This window comes from Molossus molossus, unplaced genomic scaffold, assembly GCF_014108415.1.
Source record: "Molossus molossus isolate mMolMol1 unplaced genomic scaffold, mMolMol1.p scaffold_m16_p_1, whole genome shotgun sequence".
NCBI lineage: Eukaryota > Metazoa > Chordata > Mammalia > Chiroptera > Molossidae > Molossus > Molossus molossus.
The window spans coordinates 195,490,239-195,510,743 of NW_023425344.1; the positions used below are offsets into that span (position 1 = coordinate 195,490,239).

At 40.3% G+C, this 20,505-nt stretch overlaps 1 protein-coding gene across 1 annotated transcript in view; it reads right to left on the minus strand.

Annotated features, from left to right (window-relative positions):
• The window catches only part of ALDH1A2 (aldehyde dehydrogenase 1 family member A2), a 103,293-nt gene that overhangs the window by 21,770 nt on the left and 61,018 nt on the right, over nt 1-20,505 (minus strand). The window contains exons 5-7 of the mRNA XM_036260618.1: nt 19,913-19,974; nt 17,775-17,903; nt 17,538-17,651 (exon numbers count right to left, since the gene is read on the minus strand). Coding sequence (XP_036116511.1) covers nt 17,538-17,651; nt 17,775-17,903; nt 19,913-19,974 — 305 coding nt within the window. The remainder of the gene's footprint in view (nt 1-17,537; nt 17,652-17,774; nt 17,904-19,912; nt 19,975-20,505) is intronic.

The window sequence follows — 20,505 nt, forward strand, 5'->3', positions numbered from 1 at the left end:
CCCCACCTCCTGATTTTCAAATTTGATGAGTCAATGGGTCAGATCATGACAGCTGCTCTCGAAGGCTCTGGAAATCAGAGGACATGAAGTCTTTAGGGAAACAGAGGTGAGAGGCTGGGACACAGGACACTTACTTCTAAAGCTCAGCTTTGCCACAACTCAGCCTGAATTTTAGCTGTCCTCTTCCTACTGACCTCTGGCTTAAATTTCTGCATCTTTAATGCAGGCAAGGCTCTGTGGTCCTGACTCCACACTGGAGTTCTGCACACGTACACACTTTTTCTGAGTCTGGATTCTCCTTCCAGAGTGTCTGATCTGCATCTGGAGTGGCGCACACAGGTGTGGGGATTTTTTTTTAAATTCTCAGAACTTGTCAGTGTGTTGTTAGGGTGAAGAACCTTGAGATTAAAGACTCTTTATGGGCTTTTCTCTCATACTGTCTCTAACCCTTCACTGTTTTAGGTTTCTAATTGTTTAATGGTATCATTTATTGTGCACCTATTATGTGCTCCTTGTTCTCACAAACATTATATCATCTTCATGACAACCCTGTGAGGCAAGAATATCACCCTATTTTAGAGCTGAAAAGACAAAACAAAACAAAACCCACCCACGACTCAGAGAGGTCAGGAAATGCCTTGCTGACAGGCACCAGGGAGCGGCAGAGCCAGCGGCCTCCCACAGCCCACGCCAAGCCTAGGGTTCTCTTTGCTCCCTGGTAGCATCTCTCTGTGGTTCCCACTTCTCTTCTCCAGATGTTCCCCTGGGGTTAGGGCCCCTCTGCCAGGAACAGAATTCCAATAGCTAAACACACTACCCACAACTAAGAGATATTCCACATCGACTGCCCTGCACACTTAGCCATTCTGTTGTTACATATGACTCTCCCTTCTTAGTCCAGATAAATGCTTTAAAAATCAAGATTTTGATTTTTTGGTTGCTTAGATAGGAAGAAGCCTGGTATACTCTGGTCAAAGTTACTTCATGCAGTCCCACTAACTAGGGGACCTACAGAGTGGGCATCTTAGGACCTGTTCGTGCTCAGCCTGCGCTGAGCAGAGAAACCTACATCCAATGAAGGAATCTCGTTGGCAGGCAGGGTCACCAGCCCACCGTTCCTTATTCTTCAGTACTCAGGTTAAGATGACAGCATTAAAGGGGGAAAGGAAGAAAGCTAATAATTTAAAACCTGCACACTCAATGGTTTTGACACATCAAACTGGTATATTTGATTTAAATGCTGGACATTTAGTAGCAGAATCCTACAACCTTAGAAAGAGGCCCATTTGCTGGGTTTTCTTTTGTTTTTGTTTTTGTTTTTGAAAAAAGTGAAACTGTAGCATGCTGCTTTCCCACCTATGAAGAAGGAGCGGCTGTGCAGAGAAGACAGCTGACCTGGCTCGGGGCTCAAGCAGCAGAGGGTGACCGAGAGAGCGACCGCGCCGCGCACTGTGGCATTCATCTCACTTAGGGAATGAAAGGGGAACCCCGGCTGCGTACATTAGAATCAGTGATAATACAGCTGTTAGCCACAAACATTTGCTTGGCACGAATCAATCTGGACTCTCCTGTAGTTCGCTTTGATGGTCTCTATTATCTTGTTGACTAATGATGAAATCATGGTTTGTTAACTTAACTGAATAAAGGAAACACCATACAAAGCAAAATGCAAACTGTTTTCCTATACTTTATGAGGTTGTTTGTTGCCTCTGTATTCGCTAAAGTCCTTCCATATCCACTTATTAAATATTTACATGTATTGCCTGTGTATTTAGCTGCAGAAGTAGGAATTAATTGTCTTTAATCTGAGTAACTTTGTTTGGTTTTAAAAGGCCTTTACTAAAGTAAATGGAAAGCAGCCACCTGAAATAAGCTTCCTGCAGCTGTCACAGACATTTTGTGATGTACCAACAGGTCCCCCTCCCTTGGGTAATCGAAACAAAAGTCATGTTCAAATCCGTATGTAAGTGACATGTGCCCTCTGAAAGCATCTATACAATTTCCCAAGTAGCCTACAAAATTAAAAAAGGATGGGTAAAGAATAAAAAAATATAAGCTGAAAAGGGGGTTGAGGATTATGTGATCATTTGACTGCCTGTGAAAATGCTCCACCTGCCACCATTAATATGGCTAACAGTAAGTTGGCTTTCATATTCTAGACAAACGCTTCTCCCTCGGGCTCTATTGTCTGTCAGTGATATCCTTCCAGAGAGGAAACTAAGAGACACTCCAGAGTCCACAGGATTGGTTCCCATCCAAGTGAACGCAAGCCTCTCTCTGGAGAGAAATATGCAATGTGCACTGTCAGAAAACGTAGCTGAGACGTCCTCTATTCACACTGCGGTTAAGCTACCACTGTGGGAGCCGCCTGAACAGCAAAGCTCTTCACAGGATCCCTTCCACCTCATTCCCGTCGCCAAATGTTCTCTTCTGTCTCTCGGTTCCCCCATTTAATCTCTGTATCTTTGAAGATTGCATGTTTCATTTTTACTGCTCTTCCTATGAAGATAAAGAAATGCCTATACTATACAAAGCTACAGCTTTGTTAAACGAATTTTTTTTTTTTTATCCTCACTCGAGGACATTTTTTCCATTTTTTGTTCAGATAGAGCGGGAAGGAGAGAGAGGAAGAGAGAGAGAGAGAAACATCGATGTGAAAGGGACACATCGAGTGGCTGCCACCCGCACGACCAACCAGGGCCGGGGACAAACTGCAACCGAGGTACGCGCCCTTAGCGGGAACCGAACCCGGGTCTCTCTGTACCGCAGGCCGACGCTCCAACCGCTGAGCCAAACCGGCCAGGGCTGTTAAACGAATTTTGAACTAACTTCTTTTTTCCTTTGGTGCTGAGGAGAGAGGTTATTGCTGGGATGGGAACACAGGCACAGCAGACATGAGTGGGACCTGCCCGTTTTCACAAACGTTTTATTTCAGCACAGATCAACAAACTCAGAGCTGCAGGATTTTCCTTAAATGGGCCTGGGAATGTAGTCTGGAGCAGGACCCAACTACTCGAATTGTACATAAACTACTGATTCTTAAACGTTAATGACCATACTCATCGCTACAAAACCTTATTAAAATGAGCATTCCTGGACCCCATTTCCAAATGTTCTGAGAAGACGTGGGGTGGTGCCCATGAATCTGCATTTAAATAAGCCCCGCCCCCCACTCCCTCTCTATCACTGTAGCCTAGGCAGTCCTGCACAGCTGCTGGAAAACAACGCTAACTACATTACACTGATTGCAAAGGACCCTGCCCCTGCACCTGAGTTCAGTTCTGGCAAACTTAGTTGAGGAGTGGCCCCCGATCTAGGCCACGGTGAAATCGTAAGCAAGTTCCTTAATAGGTACCAAGTGTCCTCTTCCAGCACTCTCTCTAAATCCAGTACACTCTACCACTTAAAAAAGAGAGATTCAGAATCAGTTTATCCAAGCAAGCACCTGGGCAATCTTCCAAAAAGTGAAACAGAAGAGCAAATACACACACACAAAAACCCAAACATTTATTAGAAGACAAAAATATTTGTAAAATATTTATAAACGCTATAAAACAAACAAAAGGAAAGTAAAACTGCCAAGGGTGAGCAGGCATCAGCTTTTGATAGACATATTCTTTGCAAATGGAAGTCAAATTCAGCTAATATTTACTGAGTTTTTACAATGTGCCGAGCAACAGAACTGGGACTTACAAATACATTACCTCAATTAATCCACAAACAAACCTTTAAGAACTTAAACAGCCCCTCTTAATAGATAAAGAAATGAGAGCTCAGAAAACTTAAATAATTGGCCAAGGTCACACAGCAGGAGAGGTGGGATCTGGTCCAAGGCCAGTTGAATCCAGCCCCTCCTATTATTATCCCACACTTTCCTAAGCATAAGCTAGTCTATAAATGTCATTTAAAAATAAACAGAAAACAATGGCAACTAATATTTATTGCCACTTGACTAAGAACCAGGCCCTGTTCTAAACACCTTAGATATTCCAGTTTATTTCATCCTCACAATCCATGAATTGGGTAAAATTACCACTCATCTACAGACAGGAAGTCTGAGAGCTGAAAAAATGTGAATAACATGTACTGTGAACAACTCCACACAATCATTATAGGGGTTTCAATTATGTCTAGTTTTCTGACATGGGTATGACATCTTATTTAATCTTGATTGCTTTTAGTATGATTTGAAGGCTGTGTTTGGAACTTCTCATTGAAAAAGTGAGGAATTCCTCTAGTTTTTTTGTTTGTTTTTGTTTTCATTTTTAGAGAAAAGTACGGTGTGATGTAGCATTCTTTCCAGCTTTTTTTTTAGCAAAGGAGTAGGAGCACTTTATTTTCCCTTAAGAGACTCTAAATAAAGGATTGAAAGAAACTAATTCAAGCAAAACTACATTAAAACTCTTAACTTCATAAATTCATTTTAAATTCTATGAGGTCTTTGTTGATCATGAGATTGATTATTAACTATTCAGCTCAGTTATTACCTGTGCTTATGATAAGCCACTGGATAGTTTTGTAGATGAAAATTAACTTGGCCTGAATGTAGGTGAGACTACTGTAATTTGAGGATTAAAAAGATGATTTGTGAGACATGGGTATAGGGGAAAACCTGATATTTTACCTAATTTCTGCACACTTTTGTGTCCCTTAAATATTAAATGCTTTCACTAGAACACAAGGATTATGTGTTCAGCAATCACTGAACATCTGGTGTCCAGCGTTGGCTCCATCCACCAATTGTCCGGGGCACTAGGAAATCAGACACACACTAACTCCTCAACATGTCCCATCTGTCATAATTAAGTCCTTGGGGCTTTTTTCTCCCAACCTCTGTAAGGTTTTTCACTTCTAGAGAAACTTTTAAGTATACATACTGAATCAGTATCTAATCTACAGCTCTGGAATTCAAATGCCTGTGAAAAGTAGAGCTGCCTGAAATGACAAACATGAAAACTACATTTGTTATTGAGAAGCAACAGTGAAACCTCATCTCCCATTTTACATTCCAGCCAAATATGTACCGAGCGTTGTGCAAGTGCTGGTCCTTAATGTCAGACATGGGAAATGACTCTGAGAATTGAACAGTACCAGTATTTGTTGATTATCTGCCAATATCAAGCAACATACTACTCACAAGGGTCCCCCAGTTGGGGTTCCTCCAAGTCCTCTTTGTACTTTAGTTCCCACACCTCTTCAATTTCATTTTGTCCAAAGAGAAAAGGAAATAAACCTACATTCTCCCAGTTGTGAATATTAACAACTGTAGAATTAAGATGCAGAATTATCTTTGTCTTAAATATTATCTTTGCATCAAGTAGCTTTTTATTTAAAATTAAATACCTTCAACTAGCAATACTTCTTTTTTTTTTTTTTTATCCTCACCCGAGGATATTTTTCCATTTTTGTTCAGATAGAGTGGGAGGAAGGAAGGGGGGGAGGGAGGGAGGGGGAGAGAGAGAGAGACAGAGAGAGAGAGAAACATTGATGTGAAAGGGTCACACTGAGTGACTGCCTCCTGCACAACCCCACCCAGGGCCGAGGACAAACTGCAACCGAGGTACGTGCCCTTAGCGGGAACCAAGCCCGAGTCTCTCTGGACCGCAGGCCGACACTCTAACTGCTGAGCCAAACTGGCCAGGGCTACTTCTTAATGCACAGATACATTTAAAAAGCAAATATCATATGATCTCACTTATATGTGGAATCTAATGAACAAAATAAACTGATGAATAAAAGAGAACCAGAGGCATGGAAACATGGAACAGACTGACGAATCTCAGAGGCAAGGGGGAGGAGGGGCAGGAAGAGATTAACCAAAGAACTTCCATGTATATATGCATTACTTATGGACACAGACAATAGGGTGGTGAAGGCCTGGGGTGGGGTGGGAACTGAGTGGAGGAGGGCAATGTGGGAAAAATGGGAGAGACATCTGTAATACTCTCAACAATAAAGATTTTTTTTTTTAAGCATGTTGAGCAAGAGAATTTTAGTTCTAGCCTTAATCTTAGAAAACATCTTCAAAATCAGGAAATTTTTTTTTTTTATCCTCACTCGAGGACATTTTTCCATTTTTTGTTCAGATAGAGCGGGAAGGAGAGAGAGGAAGAGAGAGAGAGAGAAACATCGATGTGAAGGGACACATCTAGTGGCTGCCACCTGCACAACCAACCAGGGCCGGGGACAAACTGCAACTGAGGTACATGCCCTTAGCGGGAACCGAACCTGGGTCTCTCTGGACCGCAGGCTGACGCTCCAACTGCTGAGCCAAACCGGCCAGGGCAAAATCAGGAAATTTTTAAGTAAAGTGGTGCAGAACTATTTTTCTCTTCCTCCACACTCCCACACACATCCCACAATATTAGTTACATGTTCACAGTAACCAACATTCAATCACCTGAGTTAAACTGAAATCACACAAGTTTTCTAAGGTCTAGCATGGTATTTGATATTTAATATGTGCTCAATAAATGTTTGTGGAATTGACTTAAGATAGCTGAGGTTTAATATGTCAGGTCCTATATTCCAGGATGTCAGATGGAAGTATAATATATCAAACACAATCTAAAGATGCTAAAGATGCAATTTTAAAGCAAATTTTAGGAGGAAAAAGAAAGAAAAAATTGAGTTAGAACAGCAACCTTTCAGAATTAGATACTTTTAACCATGCTTTGAACAAAACATGTTCCACAGAGAGATTACCCTTCCTAAGTATCCCCCTGGATATGTCAGTCCTGGTTTTTAATGGCTCCCTCCTCCTATGGGACTGTGTACAGCCCCTTAGCCAGAGAGGCCATGCAGCTCCGTGAAGTGGAGGACAGGCTCTGGATACAACTCTCCAACCTACAACTTACCTGGAAGGTAATTTACCATGGTAATTACCATGGGCAGGTAATTTAACCTCCCCCAGCCACACTTTGCTCACCTGTGAAGATGTAGTGAGATGATATATGCAAAGCACTTAGCAGGTACCCAGCACACAGTAAGTGCTCAATCAATATTGGCTATTAATAACCATAATTAAAACTTTAAATACTTTTTAAAAACCATCCATTTTTAACAGCATTATTGAAATTTAATTCATTCCATAAAAGGCACCTTTTAACATGTATAATTCAATGGTTTTTAGTATATTCAGAGAGCTGTGTGACCATCACGATTACTGCAATCTAATTCCAGAACATTCATCACTCCAAAAACAAACTCCATATCCATTAGCAGTCGTTCCCATTCTCCTCCTTTCAGCCCCAGGCAACCACTCATCTACATTCCGTCTATAAATTTGCCTATTCTGGACACTTCATATAAATAGAATCATACAATATGTGGTCTTTTATAATTGGTTTCTTTCATTTAACAATGTTTTTAAGGTCCATCTATGTTGTACCATGTATGAGTACTTCATTCCTTTTTTATGGCTGAATAATATCCCAATGTGTGGATACAGAAATACTACAGTCTATTTATCAACTATCATTTGATGGACATGTGGGGTGTTTGTGCTTTTTTTTTATCCTCACCTGAGGACATTTTTCCATTTTTTGTTCTGATAGAGTGAGAAGGGAGAGAGAGAGAGAGAAATATCGACATGAAAGGGACACATCGAGTGGTTGCCACCCGCACGACCCAACCAGGGCCGGGGACAAACTGCAACCAAGGTACGTGGCCTTAGCGGGAACCGAACCCGGGTCTCTCTGGACCGCAGGCCGATGCTCTACCGCTGAGCCAAACCATCCAGGACTATTTGTGCTTTTTGACAATTAAGAATAACATTTCTTAATCTTTCTGTGTGGTCACATTACGTGTCTATATTAAATTTTCTTCATAATATATATATTAAGAAAATAATGGTCAAAGTTTTCTAAAGTTTACGAAACCTATGAACTCATAGATCCAAGAATTTCCAATGAACCTCAATTAGGAATAAAAAACTTCACAGAAGCATAATTGTTGAAAACCAGTAAAAATAGAGTATCTTAAAAGCAGCCAGAGAAAAAACATTATGTACAGTAAAACAAAGATAAGAACAACTTTTCATTAAAAACAGTGTAAGTCAGAAAAAAACCCAGAATGACATATTTAAAGTGTTGAAGTTAAATAAAATAAAAACTGTAAAATCTGAATTCTATATGTAGAAAAAGAAGTCATAAAAAATAAAAACAAGCTAAACACATTTTCAGACAGACAAAAGCTGAAAAAATTCATCACTAACAGACCTGCAGTATAAGAAATGTTACAGATCTTTACACAGAAGGAAAACATTATCAGAAAAGAATTTGGGCCTACACCAAAATAAGGCGAGGGACGGAAATGTCAAGTATGTGAATAGATACCAAATAATTTGTTTTCTCATTTTTTAAAAAGGTCCAAAAAGCTGATGGAACAAAAAGAGTAGCAAGGTTCTGTAGGAAACTACAGGACAAAAACAAGATAAAGGCCCTGGCCAGTTTGGCTCAGCAGTTAGAGCATCGGCCTGTGGTCCGGAGAGACCCGGGTTCGGTTCCCGCTAAGGGCACGTACTTCAGTTGCAGTTTGTCCCCGGCCCTGGTTGGTCGTGTGGGTGGCAGCCACTCGATGTGTCCCTTTCACGTCGATGTTTCTCTCTCTCTCTCCTTTCCTCTCTCTCCCTCCCACTCTATCTGTACAAAAAATGGAAAAATATCCTCGGGTGAGGATAAAAAAAAAATAAGATAAAGGATAAGATGAGAAATAAAGAATTCTCTTGTACACTAATAATACAATATGTGAAGTAACATAATACTATGTAATGGTAGACTCTGATTAAAAGGCATATTGTAATTACTGAAGCAGCCACTTAAAAAACAGGTATAGTCATCCCTGGCCAGTTTGGCTCAGCGGTTAGAGTGTCGGCCTGCGGACCAGAGAGACCCGGGTTCGGTTCCCGCTAAGGGCACGTACTTCGGTTGCAGTTTGTCCCCGGCCCTGGTTGGTCGTGTGGGTGGCAGCCACTCGATGTGTCCCTTCACGTCGATGTTTCTCTCTCTCTCTCCCTTCCTCTCTCTCCCTCCCGCTCTGTCTGAACAAAAAATGGAAAAATGTCCTCGGGTGAGGATAAAAACAAAAAACAGGTATAGTCAATAATCCAAAATAGAAGATAAAACAGAGTACTTAGTTCATCCAAAACAAGGCAGAAAGAGAGGAAAAAGGGAGTTCCAGTCAAGATGGCAGCATAGGTAAACAGGGTCTCGCCTCCTCCCACAACCACATCAAAGTTACAACTAAACTACAGAACAACCATCATTCAGAACCGCCTGAAACCAAGCTGAATGGAAGTCCCACAACTACGGAATTAAAGCAGCAGCCACATCCAGACTGGGAGGAGGGGCGGAGGCTGATGGACTGGTCCCACATCCATGTGTGGCGGATAGAAATCAGGAGGACACCTCAGCTGGGAAGGTCCTCCCTGAGGACTGAGGGGTCCCCGTCCCACACCAGGTGCCCCACTCAGGGTTCCAGTGCCAGGAAGAGAAGCCCCACAACTTCTGGCTGTAAAACCAGCGGGAACTGAGGCCCAGGGAGGCTGCGGCTGTGGGAGCCCCAGGCTGCTCCTCTTAAAGGGACCCAACATGGATTTACTCAGACTCGCTCCCTCTGAGCTCCAGTGTGAAGGAGGCAGCTTGAAAGGCACCAGAGACATACGGGGAAGAACTGAGATGTTTGGCATTGGGGCGAGGGCTGGAGAGGGGGCTTTCTCCGGGACAGACGTGCTGTCAGAGGCCTTGTTCCTTTGGTGAGCCCTTCCCTGGGGCGGCAGACAGTCGCCATATCTGGGACTCCAGCAACCTGGCTCACACTGGTTGCCCCGCCCTGGTGACTCCCTGAGGCCCCGCCCCACCCAACTTTCAGGCCCACCCAAGCTGTTGACAGTTGCTTTACCATAGGATTGGCCTGTCTTGGCTCCTGCTTCAGATTTTCCTAAATTCTCTCAAACAAGCAGCATCTGGCCTTAGGTAGTCCCATACCTCTCACTAAGTGGCCCCATGCCCGACACTAGAAGCAGCCTCATCAGATCACTTTGTAGCTTATGTTTGGTGGTCCCAAGTAAAACACTGGCAGTGGCTGACCTTGCCCCAGAGCCAGCACACTCAGTGGACAGCTTCAGACCAGGTGGAAGCACCACCACCCAACCACCTCCACAAGTGACACACTCAATGAGCGGACTCAGTGGGTACCAGAGCCCTGACGAAGTAAGTCTTGCTCTGTGTGGTGGTCTCTGACAGGGCTGATCCTCCAAGGTAGTCAGAGGCCAGTGGTCAGTGGGCACAGCCAGTCCTTGTAGCTGATCAGCCTAAGTAAAACCATCCCATTGACATGCCAACAGCAATCAAGACTCAATACAACAGAAGGGTGGACAGTCCACACAAGGGGTGCATCCCGAGGGTCCAGCTGGGTGATCTGGAAGCTGTGACACTGGACCCTATAGGACACCACCTACTACAATAGGCCACCCTAGGAAGCCCAGGAGACATAGCAACTCTACCTGATACATAGAAACAATCACAAGGAGGCAGCCAAACTGAGGAGACAGAAACACGTCCCAAGTGAAAGACCAGAACAAAACTCCAGGAAAAGAACTAAATGAAATGGAGATAAGCAATCTAACAGATGCAGAATTCAAAACACTGGTTACAAGGATGCTCAATAAACTTAGTGAGGATCTCAAGAGCATAGTAAAGGATCAGTCAGAAATGAAGAATGCACTACTTATATAAATAATAATTTACAGAGAATCAATAGAGTAGGTGAAGCCAAGAAACAAACCATCAATTTGGAATATAAGGAAGCAAAACACAGCCAATCAGAACAGCAAAAAGAAAATATAATCCAAAAAAATGAGGATAGTATAAGGAGCCTGTGGGATAACTTCAAGCACACCAACATTTGCATCATGGGGGTGCCAGAAGGAGAAGAGAGAGGGCAAGAAATTGAAAACCTATTTGAAAAAATAATGACAGAAAACTTCCCTAATTTGGTGAAGGAAACAGACATACAAGTCATACAGGAAGCACAGAGAGTCCCAAACAAGATGAACCTAAAGAGGTCCACACCAAGACACATCATCATCAAAAGGTTAAATACAACAGAGAATCTTAAAAGCAGCAAGAGAAAAGCAGTTTGTTACCTACAAGGGAGCTCCTATAAGGCTGTCAGCTTATTTCTCAAAAGAAACTTTGCAAGCCAGGAAGGGAGTGGCAAGAAATATTTAAAGAGATAAAAAGCAAGATTACAACCAAGATTACTCTATTCTGCAAAGATATCATTTAGAATCAATGACCATATAAAGAGTTTCCCAGACAAGAAAACACTAAAGGAGTTCATCACCACCAAACCAGTATTATATGAAATGTTGAAGGGTCTTCTTAAAGAAGAAGATTAAAAAAAATATGAACAATCAAATGGCAATAAATACATATCTATGAACAACTGAATCTACAAATAAAATGAGCAAGCAGAACAGAAACAGAGAACTTTTTGTTGATAGCCAGATGGGAGGGGAGTTGGGTGAAAAGATGAAGCAATTAAGTACAAATTGGTTGTTAGACTGATGAACCTCAAAGGGAAGGGGGGGGCGGGAAGAGAGAAACCAAAGAACTTCTATGCATATATACATAACCAATAGACACAGACAATATGTGGGGAAAGCAGGAGGGGGTGGAATTGGGGAGGAGGGAGTTAAGGGGGGGAAAAAGAGGGACATCTGTAATATATTCAACAATAAAGATAAGTTTAAAAAAAAAAAAAGAAGACATAGTAGGAAGACCACTATCTCAAGGAATAAACCCTGCTGACACCTTGATTTAGGACTTCTACCCTCTAGAATTGTGAGACAATAAATTTTGTTGCTTAAAGTGCAAAAAAAAAGGGAGGGAAAAGGAACAAAATTCTGAATGGGACAAATAGAAAACAAAAATCAAGGTGAAATATTTAAATGAAACCATATAACTCATTAAACAACAATCCAAAAATGAATACAGAAGAGTGTATATTATATTATCCATTTATACAAAATTCTAGACTAGACAAATTTAATAAAAAGCAGCAGCAGTTGCCTGGGACCAAGGATGTTAGCCACAAGGAGACATCAGAAATTATTTTAGGGCATGGAAAAATTCTATATCTTGATCTGGGTTATGGTTACATGAGTGTGTACATTTGATACTTAAATGAGTACATTTTATTATATGTAAATGATACTTCAATAGTCTTAAAAAAAAATCTTAAATGTGAAAACAGATTTGAACCCAAGCAGCCTGGGAACAAGTGATATGTTCTTACAGGGTCACTATGCCACATCCTGTCTGGCTTGAAGCATTAGGTCATCCATTCAATTAAGTTTCTAATACATGATATTGTGATTTTTTTTGTAAAGTGCTCAGTTTCTAGACTGAAATACCTTTGGAAGAAAATTTAAATGCCTAGAAATTAACTGATCAAGAAATGTGGAAGACCTTTATGGTGACATCAGTGATGAACGTGACAGGACAGATAGGGGATTTATATCATGTTCCTAGATGAGAAGTGAATCTTGTAGAGAAAGCAGGTATCCTAAATTTAATATAGAAAGGTAATGTAACACCAATCAAAATTCCAAAGAGAAATTTTTGGGAAGAAGGAAAGGTGCTTAGTAAATAGATCAGACTGCCCAGAAGTCAACCCATGCTTTTATGGTCAGTTAATATTTGACAAAGGTGGCAAGAGCATACATGGAGTCAAGACAGTCTCTTCAATAAATGACGGTGGGAAAATTGGACAAGTACATGCAAAAAATTAAACTAGACCAGCAGCTTATACCATACACAAGAATAAATTTAAAATGGATAAAAGACTTAAATGTAAGTCGCAAAACCACAAAAATATTAGAAGAAAACATATTCAGTAAAATCTCAGAAATCCCTCGCAGCAATGTTTTTGCTAATATGTTTCCAATGGCAAGGTAAACTCGGGAAAAGATAAATGAATGGGACTACATCAAACTAACAAGGTTCTTCACAGCAATGACACCATCAACAAAATGAAAAGAGAACCCATATTCAAGAGAGCAAATTCGCCAATGATACATACATTCAATAAGGGGTTAATTTCCAAAATATATAAAGAACTCATACAACTCAACAAAAGAAAGACAAACAATCCAATTAAAAAATGGGCAAAGGACCTGAATAGACACTTCTCCAAAGAGGACATACAGATAGCCAATAGACATATGAAAAGAGGCTCAAGGTCACTAATCTTCAGAGATGCAAATAAAAACTACTATGAGGTATTACCTCACACCAATCAGAATGGCTATCATCAATAAATCAACAAACAACAAGTGCTGGCGAGGTTATTGAGAAAAGGGGACTCTAGTGCACTGCTGGTGGGAATGCAGACTGGTGCAGCCACTATGGAAAACAGTATGGCATTTCCTCAAAAAATTAAAATTGGAACTGCCTTTTGACCCAGTGATCCCACTTCTGGAACTACATCCTAAGAATCTCGTAACACCAATCAAAGAATACAGGCACCCCTATGTTCATACCAACATTATTTGCAATAGCCAAGATCTGAAATAGCCCAAGTACCCATCAGCAGATGAGTGGATAAAAAGGCTGTGGTACATTTACACATTAGAATACTACACAGCTGTAAAAAAGAATGAACTCTTATCCTTTGAGACAGCATGGAGGGACCTGGAGAGTATTTGGTGAAGTGAAATAAGCTGCTGAGAGAAAGATAAACACCACTAATATGTGGAATCTAATGAACAAATAAACTGGCAAACAAAATGGAACCAGAAGCATGGATACATGGAACAAACTGGCAGGTGCCAGTGGGGAGGGAAGGGAATATCTAAAGAACATATATGCATATCCCATGGACACAAACAATAGTGTGGTGAAGGCCAAGGGAGGAGGAGGTGGGGGTGGTTGGAGGTGGGCAAAGTGGGGGGGGGGGTATCTGCAATAGCATCAACATTAAAATTTTCATAATTAATTATTTTAAATGGCTGTTTTGTTCTTTACTAGACTGCTTTGAATTAAAACAGGAAGCCTGTTGTATTAAGATTTATGGCTTGGCCATTATGTGCAACACTATGATGTGAAATAAAACATGAATATTTTCAATTAAAATTTTTCTACAGCAAAAAAAGAAAACGGATTTGAAATTTTATCTGAAAAAATGGGCAAAAAAAGCCAAAAGGTTCTGAAAAACTAAATTAACAGGTTATCTTGCCCACTACATTGCAACACATCTTTTAAAAACTAGTAATTAAAGTAATCTGGCACTGGCAAAAAAAAAAAAAAAAAAATAGGCAGATAAAATTTTGAGTCTCAAAACAGAAACATATATATATAGAAATTTATCACATAATGTTAATGTTTTATTCAAATGAGCTGCCAAGGGATAGATTGTTTAATAAATGGTGTGGAAGGAACTGAACACTCATTTATAAGAACAATAAACTTAGGCCTCATCTTTCATTATATATGAAAATAAATTCCAACCAGATTAAAGATTTAAACAAAAACAAAACCATAAAGGTACTGAAAGAAAATGTTGAAGACCATTTGTATAATCTTGAAGAGGTTTTTTTAAAGATGACAGGAAGCCCAGAAGCCATTAAGAGAAAGACTGAAAGATATGACTATATACAAATTTAAAACTTGTGCATGACAACTCATTTTTTTTTTTTAATTAGAACGCAAAGAACAAACTGGGAATATTTGCAAATTGTAGAAGAAACAGAAAATTAACATACTTAATACATAATGAGATCTCAAAATAAAACAGTCACTCTAATACGTTCTTGGTTATAAGCAAATTAACATATAAATATCCTTTTGTTTTGCGATACTACTTCTAAAACATATTCAACAGAATAACATATACACGTGCATGTGCACATACACACACACACAAATCTGATCTCTGAGCATTTTTAATACTCTATGTAATAAACTGTAAAAACGTGAAAAAAAAATGAAGTGTACAAGAATGAGGATTAAAATATGATACACTGATGCAAGAGTATTCTACTAAGCTATTAAAAAGAATGAAGGTGGCCCTGGACAGTGTGTTTAGTGGTTAGAGCATCGTCTCCACACCAGAGGGACTTGGATTCGATTCCCAGTCAAGGGCACGTACCTGGGTTGCGGGCTGGATCCCCAGACCTGATCCGGGTGTATGCGGAAGGCAACCAATAAATTTGTTCGTCTGTCTGTCTGTCTGTCTCGCTCTCTCCCAACTACCTCACTTTCTCTAAAAATCAATGGAAAGAATATCCTCGGGTAAGGATTAACAACAACAACAATAACAAAAAGAATGAAGGTAATCTATAGAGACTCATATACAAAGTATATCTTATTTTATATATTATGATCTCATTTTCATTATAAAAAGATCATACAATCCAAGCTACTCAACCAGCAACCAGAACCATCAGTTAGTTAATAAAAAAAAGGTTGAAGCATAGGGTAAGATACTTTAAGTACTTCCTTTTAGTTTTAGAAATATGTGCATTCTCCAGTCTTTGGAGCTAAGACCAAGGACTTTTCTTTAATTATGGGTCCACCTGTTCTTTCTGATTAAACCATACCTTTAAAATATTGTTTAAGATTTCTGGTTTCAGTTTCTTTAAAATGGAATGAGGAGTTCAAAACATTTGCAAAGCAATCCAGGTGCATGCTCTATCTAGATTTATATTTCCCCCCGTCTTTTACAATTGCCTTGTCCACTCTTCATTGACTGCAGTTTTTCTAACCATCTAGCCCTTAGCAAATTTTTTCAAAGCATTATACTTAGTTCAAGATTTTTAAAAATTGGTTTTTAGAGAGAGGACAGGGGAGAGAGAGAGAGAAACATGGATGGGAGAGTGAAACATCCATCGGCTGCCTCCTGCATGCACCCTCCCGGGGATTGAGCATGGAACCACCAACCTTTTGGTGAGCCAGACACGCAAGCCACACCATCCAGAAATATACTGAGTTTAAATAGGAACAATGATTCTCTTTTACACTCACATTTTGGTTTAGATGTTTCAAAATTATTATAAGGGTACAACTAAATAAAAGGTTGACAAAAACAAAACTTAATCATCTGTAACTATAAATTAAAACTCACATTTATTAATCAATCTCTTAGGAAGTATTTTAACATGAGTCAGTTTAACCAAGTATCATTAACTGTATCAGCTGATATACTCAAGTTCCTAGATCTGTGCTGTCCAATACAGAGCACCTGAAAAGTTGAAGTGTGAATTCAGATGTGCTATAAATATAAACTATATACCATATTTTGAAGACTTTGTATTGAAAAAGAATGCAAATGGGGGAAAAAGGAGAAACATCTGTAACAACAACCACAAAAAGAATGCAAAGTACTGGGATTATAATTTTTATACTGATAGTAAATTGAAATGATAATATGGAAATACCAGTTTAAATAAAATGTATTACTAAAATTAATTCACTTAAAATTTTTTTTTAATGTAGCTAATAGCAAAGTTTAAATTACAAATGTTGCTCTCATTATATTTCTGTTAGGTAGCACTGATCTAGACCTGCAAACATCCTTTGTTCAATAATGGTGTCATCTGTGAAGGTCTACTTGACTCAGACTCTCTTTTCTGTCACCTCTGGTACCTCAATCCAAGACATTTGGGAGCAACACTGTATTAGAAACCTCTCCAAGCAGACTTGTGACTGTAGCAGGTAGGGATCAACAAACTGGCTCAGAGGCCAAATTTGGCTTGCTGCCTATTTAGTATGGCTCACAAGCTAACAGCTTTTGTGTTTTTAAATGGTTGGAAAAGAAATCTTAAAAAGATTAATATTTTGTGAGGTGTAAAAAGTATATGAAATTCAAATTTCAGTATCTCTCGGTAAAGCTTTATGGGCCCGTAGCCATGCTCAGCCTGTACAGCGACTGCGTGGTGCTCCACGGGCCTCGCGGGGCGGCTGCGGCAGAGCCCGCACTGCCTGCGGAGTCTACGCTCCTTACCCGGCCCTTTCGGAACAAAGCTTGCTGACCCCTGCTCTCTATCCGACTCATGGGCATAGTTAGTTGCCAGTTGTATCTACAGGATCTGGTGGAAATAAATAGAAGAGAAAGCTTCCCATTTCAATCTCTACCAGAGATTAGTTTCATTTCCAGCTTCTCAACTTGCTTCTGACATTACTGTTCTTGACTCAAGAAAGTGTTCATAAACCCAGTTATTGGGAAACTCTCTTCTGAAATAGTGTATCTGTTTTTTTGCCTCTGCGTTCCTTTTATTTTCAAAGGTTTTTTTTTTTTTTTTCTGGGACAGATTTTACACAGATGGCATCACAAAAAGGATCAGAGAGGTCTGTGGCCTCAATGGTCGACTTGGAGATCTCCTGTTCCGGCTACTATACCAAGGCTGCCCTCGGAGGGCCTGGGTGCCCACTGCTTTTTGGTGTCCAGGCTCTAAGTAACATTTTCCGTTTTCTCTTACCCCCCCCACTCCTTCGCAGGATTGCGTCTCCACCCTTGGTTTCCCAGGTACCTACCTCGGTAGACCCTGTGAAGGCAATCTTGTCTATGCCAATGTGAGAAGCTATTGCTGCCCCAGCCGTTGGCCCATATCCTGGCAAAATATTGATGACTCCTGGTGGAAAGCCAGCCTAACAAAACAGAATGGGAGGAAACGTGGCGTGTAAGAGCTGAAGAAGCACACTCAGTCAGATATGCCCCAAAGGCCCCAGCCTCGCGGGGCGGGGGCCGCTCCTGAAGGCAGTTTCTCTTACCTCCTTGATGAGGGCTCCCATGTATAGCGCGCTGAGTGGTGTTTGCTCTGCTGGTTTAATAACTACTGTGTTGCCACAGCACAGAGCTGGAGCAATTTTCCAGGCAAACATCAGCAGGGGGAAGTTCCACTGAAAGGAAAAAACCCAAGGTTGATAGATGGAAAAATATCCCTCCGCTACTTTGTTTTCAAGCTGTGACTTCTCAGATTTCTCAGACTAGCCCTCAACATAAATCTTGTCCCACCACAAAGTGTAGATGTTTGGATTTTTAAATTACTTCATTAAGAATAAAATAGGACTGACCTTGAGAATCCAAATTACTAAATTCTAACTACCCAGCAAAAGAAATCGCACAGTGAGAACGGAGACTTTGCTTTTTCTTTGTTTTGTTTTGGTGTTTCATTGTTGTTATTTTATATGTTTTTAAAATGAGAGTTTGGTTCCAGTAAGTTCTTGTATATGAAAAGTTTTTCTTGCATTTGTGATTTTTACACCAGGAATTTCAGACTGGTATGAAAGCTCTCCAGTGTGGAAGAACTAGAAGAGAAAATTCCAGCTGTGAATTATATTTGAGTCAATGCGTATTTCAAGGTTGTGCCTTTTCTTTACATACATGTATTACTATAAAAACATAATGATAAAAAAAAAAAAGAACGCACCTTTATTTTTTGAGTATGCAAAAATTTTAGTTTGCTTCCTTTCCATTGCAAAATAAGCTCGTGGAGACTAAAAAAATGTATGTGAGTATCTGAATTTGGGGTCAAAAATGGTTTAAACTAATTTTAAAAGAATATTGAGCTTGAATTGTCATAAGCAGGCATGAGCCTCAGGACTATCAGGTGTCGTTGATAATTTCATTAAGAAAGAAAACAGAAAGCCTGGTCCCGACTTCAGTCCCTGACCACAACGTGTTTCTGCCTGAAGCATCTCAGCTGCCATCCTTGAAAGATTCTCACTGGCCCTGGCAAGCTTGCAAAAATATACAAGTGTCTTGCCTTCACCAAACACCCAATTTCTTTTCCCCTTAGTTGTTTATAAACTTGGGAGTCCACAGTGATGTTTCAGTTCCATCTACAGCATATAAATCTTGGGGCGCGGTAACTGAGTGGAGCTGGCTGACAAGCACTCTTGTCCTGTCAGTGAAAGCTGCAGCTCCCAGAGTCTGTGAAGGGCGAGGAGAGCAGGTCTCAGTTCCTGCCATTAAGGTGACAGACCTCACCCTGCTCGGATCCAAGTGGGGTTTCCCTGGTGGTTTGGGAGCAGAAGAACTTAAACCAACTCTCTCGTTTTTTGTTTTCATTCTCTAATATATTTCACAGTAACGCAGAGTTTGTAGCTCATGAAAAGAACATGAATGCCTCTCAGAAATCTGTGGCCCTCAAGGCCAAAGATTATCTTAACTCGTTCTCCTGTATTTTGAAAAGAGAAAACTTCTTGTCTACAGTGTAAGAGTTTAGTTTGAGCCTCCCCTAAAATCCTTGCCAGAACGATTAGCTGGAACTGTTGGGAGATTCGATGGTGTTTTGTATAGTGCCAAGGCTGTGTATGAGAGAGAGACAGAAAAAAAAGACAATGTTTAATGTTCCAATCCAAACACTAAGCACTACATCTATTTCCCTTTACAAGACACACAACAGCCCGGCATGGTTTCAATTATGACCGTGACGTTAATGGTACTGCTGTGTCTTCTGTAGAGTCTTCTATCTAGATTCTTGTGAAAAGAAACAGTGGGAAAGAATGGGATTAAAAGACCATATAAAACAATATGTCTGGAAAGATGGTGATTCACAGTTTTAAAAAATAAACAAGCAAATATAGCAAAGCATTAGTTTTCCATAAGCCGAATGGACATCCATAACCAAGGGCAGGTTATTAATACATTGGGCTTGGCTTTGCTTATTTTAATCATGAGAATTCCATGACTTGAGAACTCAACTCCTGGTAACGGAGCTGAAACCCTATTAACCTGTTCAAATAAGCATTTGCAGGGAGGCTGTTAAAGATATGTCAACAACATGAGCTCGGTTTTTTTCCCCCCAGTAATGGAAAACACACATCGCTGAGATCCATGTTTTATGTATCTTTAAGAGAACTGGCTCAAATGAAAATAAATATGAAGCACGAGGAGATACACTCACCGGGATGATTTGTCCGCACACTCCAATGGGTTCATGTCTTGTAAAGGTAAAATAGTCCCCATCTGAAAGAAATGGGCATGGTCATGACCACGGAATTCAGATTAGAAGAAAAAGATGCAGAGGGAGTACTTGCATGGCAGCAAAAACCAGAAATAAAGTTGAAAAAACATCCTACTCAACCATGTATGAAAGTTGGTAGAAGAGCTATTACTGGGCATAAAATATCTCCAGATATGGTGCGCAGACATCCAGAGACGAACCTCAAAGGCGAAATAAGGGGCAGGCTGATGACACTGGAAGCCATCCTGGGGGAGGAAGGGGACGGGTGGGGGAGCTAGAAACTGGAAAATATTCATTACTAACTTTTATATTAAATATTAAAATAATATTTATATGTAGAACAGTTACTTGATTTTAAATCTGAGGTACCTAAAATTTTTAAATAATTAACTAAAATGCTATTGGGTAAATTTAAAATGCTAAGCAACTGGAAAAGGTGAGGAGCAAAAGTGAGATCTATTCATAACTCAACCTGGGTGTCAAATGCACTTCCTGGGCCCTGGGGGGACACAGGCATATGTAGGCCTATTTCA